The sequence below is a fragment of the Curcuma longa genome, chromosome 5 (genome assembly GCF_044706935.1).
Source record: "Curcuma longa cultivar G26 ecotype Majalengka, Jawa Barat chromosome 5, ITB_CL_G26_1.1, whole genome shotgun sequence".
Lineage (NCBI taxonomy): Eukaryota > Viridiplantae > Streptophyta > Magnoliopsida > Zingiberales > Zingiberaceae > Curcuma > Curcuma longa.
In genome coordinates, this window is record NC_133865.1 from 6,742,330 (window position 1) to 6,750,703 (window position 8,374).

Consider the following 8,374-nt stretch of genomic DNA (forward strand, 5'->3'; position numbering starts at 1 on the left):
TGGGGTGAGAGAGGCTCGAACTCTCGACCTCAGGATTCCTCAGTGCTATGAGACCTACGCGCTAGCCAACTGCGCCACCACCCCGTGTTGTTAATGGCCCAGATGTTGACTATATAATATAATTTACTTTTTGGGTAAGAAAATCTATTTTTTTGGGGAAAAAATTATTAACTCGCTTGCCAATGCAACTTATATTTTCAAAATTGAGTTATTCACATAGAACTAAATTAATTAAGCTTCTTAAAGTAATATCCAATTTTAACTCGACTTTTCATTGAGTAAAGTAAATTCCAATAATTAAATGATGTCTATTTCTCATACAATCCAATTGATATCTATCTCATATTTTTCTTCTAAATTTCTCTGAGATGCCAATCTCTTCAAAAATATCGATACTGACTCAACTCGATCAATCCGCATCGATGTCAACTGATCGGCCAACTAGGTTGCTTTCTTCCAGCGATACAACTCTATTATTGCCATTTCCACAATCCTTTTCATTAACAGGTCCCTGAGCTTTTGTTCAAAAAGTCTTCTCCAAGTTTCCAATTTCAGCTCTTCTTAACACGATCCAATGTCCAAACCACAAGAATCTTGGTAGCAGTGCAAGATCCATTAATGGTGTAAGGTGACGATGAGGGCAGGATTTTCAGTCTGTTATAGCGTCGATTTCTCTGTCATGGACTTTAGCGAGCAATGATACGGTTCTCAGCTAAATTTAGCTCAGTGATTTCCTGTTGGGGTGGAACCATACTGTTCCTACCTGATATATATATGGTAAAAGATTAAACTGATTTATTTAGTCAAAAGTTGAGAGAAAATAAAACTTATTTAAAAACATATATATGGAAATCTTAGTCAGCTTGGCTAGGTCAGCTCGGCCACACGCTCAACGCTCAGTTCAGCCACACATTTAGGTAAGCTTGTTCACACGCTCAGATCAGCTCGACCACACATATAGATGAGCTCGGCCACATGCTCAGGTCAGCCCGACCACACATTTAGGTGAGCTCGGCCACACACTCAGTTCAACATGGCCAGTTCAGCTCGGTCACATGCTCTCACAGTTCAGCCATTCATACAGCTCGGCCACATACTCTCACAGCTTGACCATTCATATAGCCCCGCCACATGCTCTCATAGCTCGGTCATTCATACAGCCCGACCACATGCTCTCACAGCTCGGTCATTCAGACAGTTTGCCCACATATCTTCCGACCTCACGCGTCAGATCAGCCATCAACGGACAAATACACTGATCCTTCTCCTTGGTTCAGATCGCCTTATCAGCTCATCCAAAATGACAAGGACAGGACCAAATTCCCAAACTTAGTCCTCGAAAATCCCGCACACTTATGCGCACAACCGTTGAATGAAGATAATCAACCTTGTTGGGTCATTGGATGTTTGGAAACCGTCAAAGGTTATGCCTTTAATACCGCATTAATGACACATTAACAGCTAATCACATGCGTTAATCTTTGGAGATTACACTCCCTCTGCTATTATATAAACTCCCGCAAGTATGAAAAAAAAAAGCTCTAGCCTTCTCTATACATACTACTGCTCTTTCTTTATTCTTTTTGCTTTCTCTGCTGACTTGAATGTCGGAGTGGCCTGTTAAAGAATTTTGACGCCTCACTGACCCCTTTGCTTAGCTCTTTCCTTTCAGGTTCCTTCATTGGTAGGATCAACAATAATTGAGGTGATATATTCTTGACTGGTAGCTAATACTTGATCGTCCACAATATTTAATTGGAACACTAAAGTTCTAAAGGAAGAAAGCATTCGAGCGAGTTGAACATGTTCAGACTATTTTAGTTATGGGCCAAATTTGTTCTTCCAAATCCACAATGATAGCACACTCTTCTCTTGCGTTAATGAAGTGGTTGATCTGTTGGTCTCACGACAGAGGATGGTCCACAGAATGCGTAATTAATGCAATTATAGAGACTTTGAATTCAAAAAGAAAGAGAATGTGTAATCCAGAATTTAAGATGATGATGATGAGGTCCATCATTTTTTGAGGTACGAGATGCGATTTGCTAACAATTTGATGTCTCCGCTTTTGTTCTCATCTCGCCATCATCTCCCTATTAATAATTCCTCCTCTCTCAGACGTCTCCGCACCGCGAGCCATGGAGGCCTCGAAGCACTACTGCTCCGGCGAGGAGACCTTCTCCTACCGGTGGCTCGTCACCCTCGCCGTCGCCGACGGGGATGACGCCGCCTGCTCCTTCATCGAAATGGACCCCGCCGCCGCCGCCTCCACGCGCTGGACCATCGACGTCAACGGCTTCCACTTCGCCAACGCCGCCGGAACAGAACCTTCCTTCCCCTGCCCTTCGCTCCCGCCGCCGCCGCCGACGCAGCCGGCGCTGAATTCCAAACCGACAAACCTCGAGCCCGGCGGCAACGCGAAGCCCAAGTCGACGGCGCTCATCCACGGCGCGGCCAGCTCGCTGAAGAGGATCCTGTGGACTTACTACCTCTGCCTCCTCGTGCCCCTCCGCAACAAGGTCAAAGGCTTTAGTTCGGCGATTCCGAAGAAGGCAGCGCGTAAGAGATGCAGGAGGAGCGCGAGCAGTGGCGGCTCGAGAACGGGAATCGAGTGGTGCCGGAGCAATGCGGATGTTTCCGTCCACGACGCGATTCTTCACTGCAAGAAATCATACGGCAGCCTCTGAATCACTCTCACTGTTTTGCAATCCATTCTGTACCCTTTCTCTGTTACTTGTTCTGATGCATCTTAGCAAGTTAGTTAATACAACCAGCCACTTCTAATATCAAAGTTAATGGTGTCCATTCATTCATTCAACCGAGCAGCATGAAGATTTTTTTCCCACTTCAATCAAGCGCAGTTGCCATCAAAAGCTCCGTTGCTGATTGATGTAGATCAATCATTTATATTCTCCAAGAAATCAAATCATTCCTAATAAGCGAAGCAGGTCTCCTTAATCCTTCGCTTAATCATTGAAATCCAATCAGTGGTGGAGGAAGGCCATCAGCCAGTGGCGCATCACCGTTTCTCATCGCCAAGCAATCTCATTGCGGGTCGTCGCCGAGGAACAGAGACAAGCCATTCCAGGCCACGCACTGTGTCCCCGGAAGAAGAAGAGGAGACGTGGGGCCGAGCTGGCCGCGTGAGAAGGCGCACCCGGGAAGCAGGGAGAGAGATGGGATGCGTCCTTCACCTGCCACTTGCTTCGTCGTCTTCCCAAGCGAGGCGAGAAGGTCCAGGACCAGGCGTGGGATGGCGTGTCAGTGTCAGCCCTGGAGGAAACAGGATTGCAACTGGGGATACGTGAAGACAGATCAGATCAGTTTCACAATTTGGCAGCTTGCTCAGAGAATCTAATCGCAAATGTCTGTCAGGTTTCTGAACGATTATCTTACTGTTCAAGGATCTTACAGTTGCAGAAAAGTCATGTTTGAAGGGAAGTAGGCAGCCAGTTGTGGACAAAGATCTTTGAACTGCAAGATGAAAATAGTCAAGAAGTATTTTGAATGTGAGATCTTGATAATCACTAACTTTGCCATCATGAAAGGAGAAAGCGCAACAATGCATTTGACAGCAGAATAAAGAGCAAAGGGAACTTCAGTTGATAGCCATGCAGCTGTTTGGCCCGAACGCTATCCTACAACATGAAAACTTCAGTTGTCCTACCGTGGACCAGGAGCATCGATTCAAACAATGCCCATCTTTATCCAGATTTAAATTCGGGGAACTACTCAAATAACTGAACAGAAAATCGCAAGTTGGTATGCCATTGTTTCACTGCATTAAACAGTAAACACTGACTGCAATCAGAAGAAATTAAGACTTAATTTGCAGGAAAAAGTACCTCTCACTGGTGAAACAACATCTCTAATCAGAAGAAATTAGAACTGTGAACCTGGTGCTTTTGGATTCTCTTTATGTACCCTAAAGAATTGTTTCATAGGCGATCCACAGCACAAGTTTCCACACCAATGTGTACGTTGATGAACAAAAGGACGTTAAACAGAATAAATTCAATTTCTTGTTATACTGCCTTTCCCTATTCAAGCTACAAGACAACAAGCCTAAAAACTTGCCTGCTTCATTAAATAGTGCATTTACAGTGGCTAAAGCTCATGGCTTCCTTCGTTCCTTTCTTTACAGGAGCAATCCTTCTCTCCATCCTAAAACCAATCAAATATGATCATTTTTTTTCAATTCCGCATGTAGTAGCAATATGCTCAGTTTGGGGATTTCATCCATATGGAACTTCTATCTTCCAGTTAGCAGATGGAACATGGAAATGCATTGACCAGGGGCATAAAGAAACAAAGAAGAATAAGCAGGGATAGCTCACTAACAATCTTACAATGAACAGTAAGAAGATTGCTCAGAGGTAGAAAAGGGAAGATGATAATGCTTACTAGTATCAGAGTGATCAATTTTGACAATGAGTACCATCAGAGTGTCTCAACAAATCCATCTGTGATATGCTCCATGATATTCCTCCAAACCTGATATATGCTATCAGTCTCTGGATGCCGTGTGTCGCCCACTATGAATTTAAACTGTTCCATGCCCGGCAACACAACATAACTCCAACCAGGCTCCTTTCTTGATCCCTCCCTTTTCATCTCAGCTCTCACCTGTGCAGCTTCATCCCACAGTCCAGCAGAAGCATATACATTTGATAATGCTACCCTCCAGACATTACTATCCGGTTCCATAACAGACAGCTCCGCAGCTGCTCTTTTGGCCATCTCAACGTTCCGATGAATAACACAAGCACCTAACAGTGACCCCCAAATTGATGGACCTGGTTTGATAGGCATCTCTTCAATAAATTTCTCTGCCTCAATAAGCTTTCCACTTCTCCCCAAGAGATCTACCACTGCAGCATAATGCTCTATAGTTGGCTCAATTTCATAGTCCCTTTGCATGACTTTAAAGCACTCGAAGCCTTCCGATGACAAACCCGAATGACCACAAGCTGAAATAACATTGACAAATGTTACAGCATTTGGTTTATGTGTTTGTGTAAGCCTGAGATTTTTGAATACTTTTAAAGCAGAAGCTCCCTTTCCATGGATCCCATAAATCGAAATGATTGAATTCCAAGAACCAAGGTCTCTTACATCCATCTCCTGGAAAATCTGGTTAGCGGAATTAACCCATCCTGACTTCCCATACATATCTATGAGAGCATTACAGACAAAAACATCTGAATTGAAGCCTGATTTGATGACTAAACCATGCAATATCTGCCCCTTCTCCAGTGAGGATATCATGGAACAAGCTTGTATTGAACTGATTATGGTTACAAAGTCTGGCATTAACTCACCTCCACTTGCAGCATGGAGTTGACTGAGGTAATCTAAGGATTCATCGGCATGATCGTTCTTCAGTAAACAGGAGATCATTGTGTTCCAAGATACAGTATCTCTCTCCTCCATCCTTTCAAAAATAAAATGTGCTGACTCAATTTGCCCATGCTTTGCATACAAATCAATGACGGAGTTCTCTACAATGGTACAATGAAGGAAGCCCATCTTGAACACACACCCATGAATGGCCTTGCCATGGTCCAAAGATCCTGTTTGGGTGCAACCATGGATAAGTGCCGCAATAAGATCAGGATCAAAGCACTCATTCTCATTTGGCGAAAAGAACCCATGGAAAACCTTCATTCCCTCATCAAAAAATCCATTCTTGGCATACATTATGGCGAGAGACTTTGCAACAGGAATACTACGGTGGAGTTCCCACTTAATGAGACAAGTATGAACAGCAGTGAACAAGCTTGGTCTTCCCAACAATGAGCAAGCCTGGATGATGCTCAACATCGTTACTATATTCGGCTCGATGCCCTCTTCTAACATTTCAACAAACAGAACCAGTGCATTCTCAAACATGCCATGGAGAACGCAGCCTGATATGATGGTACTCCAAGAAACCACATCCCTGGAACTCAAGCCACCAAGAAGCCTTTCAGCATCCACGATAGACCCAGCCTTTGCGTACATATCGATCAAGGAGTTAGATACGAACGCGTCATATGCAAACCCAGAGGCGACTAGGTGACCGTGAAACATTCTCCCCATCCTCTCGTCAGTCAGCATCCCACAAGCCCGCGAGACCGCCGCAGCCGTAAACTCATTGGGAGAAGGCGCCGTTTCCTCCGACAACATGTCAACGAAGACGCCGATCGCGTCCTCCGCCGATCCGTTGAGGCAGTGCGCCGAGATGATGGTGGTCCAGGAGACGACATCTCTGAGGGGCATTCGGTCGAACAGATTGAGGGCCAGGTCCAAGTCGCCGCATTTGGTGTAGGCGTCGAGGAGCGAGTTGGCGACGAAGAGGTTGGAGTGGAGTCCGGACTTGAGGAGGGCAGCGTGGGCGGCCGCTGCGAGGCTGAGGTTTCTCCGGGCAGCGGAGAAGCCGATGAGGCGGACAGTGGCTGCGGAGTCGAGGAAGATGTTGCGTGGGTCGGAGAGATTTGGGAGAAGAGGAAGAGAGGAGAGGAGAGATGGAAGGGAAGAGACCATTCAGTCCGCTGCTGCTCCGTTTCTGTAGTTTTTCCGATCTTGTCGTCGAGCCAGTTCTAAAGCTGGCTTTCACAGACAACCAACGACCTTAAAAAGAAGCGCTTTTTATAGTCTCTGCTCTGCTTGCCGGAAAAGCACTGACAAATCTTTCCGTGGGAGTGAAAATATGGATTCTGTCAAAGCTTCCTCTGATCTACCGATCACTGGACAAAGCACTTTCTGATACAGGTGGGCGGTCAGTTCAGTCGAGGCTCTCTGTTCTCAGCCTAAAAGTGCAGGCCTAGAAGAAGCATAAGATTAGCAACAAGTCCACCTCCTCCAAGACACTCCTGTGCTGCAGCCCATGAAGGTGTTGTACTGCTGACCTCTGCTACAGTCGTTAATGGGTCTTCTTCCAAAATCCAATGGCAAAGAAAAGAAGATGATTCTTGAGAAGAAATTATATCTGACGCAGAGATAGCTAAGGAAGATGATTCTTGAGAAGAAATGAGAGAGCTAATGTGCTCTAACACTGACCGTTGCGCTAAGGCTGAAGCTCAAAAATTAAAAATGATAAGGGCATAGGGCGAAAGTGGATAATATTGTACCATTGGTGCATAGGCAAAGGAGTTCCTGAAGGGGTCCTTCCTGAACAAACACTTACTGAAGCTTTCAGCAAGCACTTCAAAGCTGCTGCAGTTGGATAACAATCAAAGTTCCACATTGGAAATATAAAAAAATCCATGAAAAATATTCATTGATACGAGATTTAAAATTTTAGCCACAATATTATTTATGAAGATATATATGGATTCCATCAGATCTAACAAGCACTTTGCTGCAGTTGGTCGGTATTGTTTAGTTTCATCGAGATTTGAATCCTTATTCACTTTTATAATTATGTACCAACTCAATTATGTCCCCGAAGTAATATATAACTTTCTTCTCAGTTCATCTATGATGTTTTTTCATTGCTCTATCTCTTCCTCCCTGTTATTTTTAGATATTGGAGTCAATTTGGATTGAATGTTTGATCTTTTTCCTCCAAGTTTTGGCCTTTGATATAAGATAAATTACTGGTTAAATATCTTCGTATTCAAAAGTTAATTTTGATTTAAATTTTTTTCCCAAGAATAATTCATATAAAAAATAAAAATAAAAAACATAATAATGGTATTTATAATTGGAACTGTCATAAAAGACCACGCCATCTTTGGCAGTTACTTGAGATTGTCAGAAAAATATATATAGCGGTCCAACAACCATCCAAAGTCTCTGCAGCAAGTTATAATGTGTTTTCAGGCATTTGGGGCCTATTTGATAGCATAATTTTTTATAAAAATAAAAGAGAAAAGGTGTTTGGTGAGTTAATTTTCTGAAATTTAAATTTAAATTTTGTAAAAAAAATTGGAATATGAAAAATTTGAATGAATTTTAATTTATTTTCTGATTTTGAATTGTCTTATTAGATTGTTTAATTTACTAACTGAATAAATAAAATTTTCATCTTTGTAAACTTATTTTTTCTAGTGTGATAAATGTTTTTTCCTTCTTTTATATTTCTATTTCACTGAAATGAAATGAAATGATTTTTTTTAAAAAAAAAATTATGAACCAAACATAAAATTTACCATGACTTCTAAATTTTCCTTGAGCCAGTTGGCAGAACCACTGCTAACAATCAATTAGCTTTTAAAATATAATTAATCGCAAATAAGTACAAACAAAGATTTCCTTTCAGATTTCTGGGATCATTCACAGGATTGATCGATCCTTATTATATTGCAACAACAAACTAAAACGTGAAAAATCTGCAACTAAAATCTCAGAAAACATATAATCTGATGTGAAACCTGAAAAAATATGACAC

The 8,374-nt window shown here is 42.7% G+C and overlaps 1 protein-coding gene and 1 non-coding gene across 2 annotated transcripts; both read right to left on the reverse strand.

Annotated features, from left to right (window-relative positions):
• Positions 1 to 84, reverse strand: TRNAM-CAU (transfer RNA methionine (anticodon CAU)). Its single transcript is given in 2 exon segments — positions 1 to 36; positions 47 to 84. It is a non-coding gene; the product is annotated as a tRNA-Met (tRNA).
• Positions 85 to 3,457: 3,373 nt separating this feature from the next.
• LOC141830160 (pentatricopeptide repeat-containing protein At3g57430, chloroplastic-like) lies at positions 3,458 to 6,554 on the reverse strand. Its single transcript, XM_074717644.1, has 2 exons — positions 4,405 to 6,554; positions 3,458 to 3,474 (listed from the first exon to the last, which is right to left on the reverse strand). Exon 1 carries the CDS (start codon positions 6,523 to 6,525, stop codon positions 4,441 to 4,443), a length of 2,085 nt encoding a protein of 694 aa, XP_074573745.1. The 5' UTR covers positions 6,526 to 6,554; the 3' UTR covers positions 3,458 to 3,474; positions 4,405 to 4,440.
• Positions 6,555 to 8,374: the final 1,820 nt, after the last annotated feature.

Coding starts and splice junctions, on each gene's coding strand:
- LOC141830160 (XM_074717644.1), bottom strand. CDS start 6,525: ATGGTCTCTTCCCTTCCATCTCTCCTCTCCTCTCTTCCTCTTCTCCCA.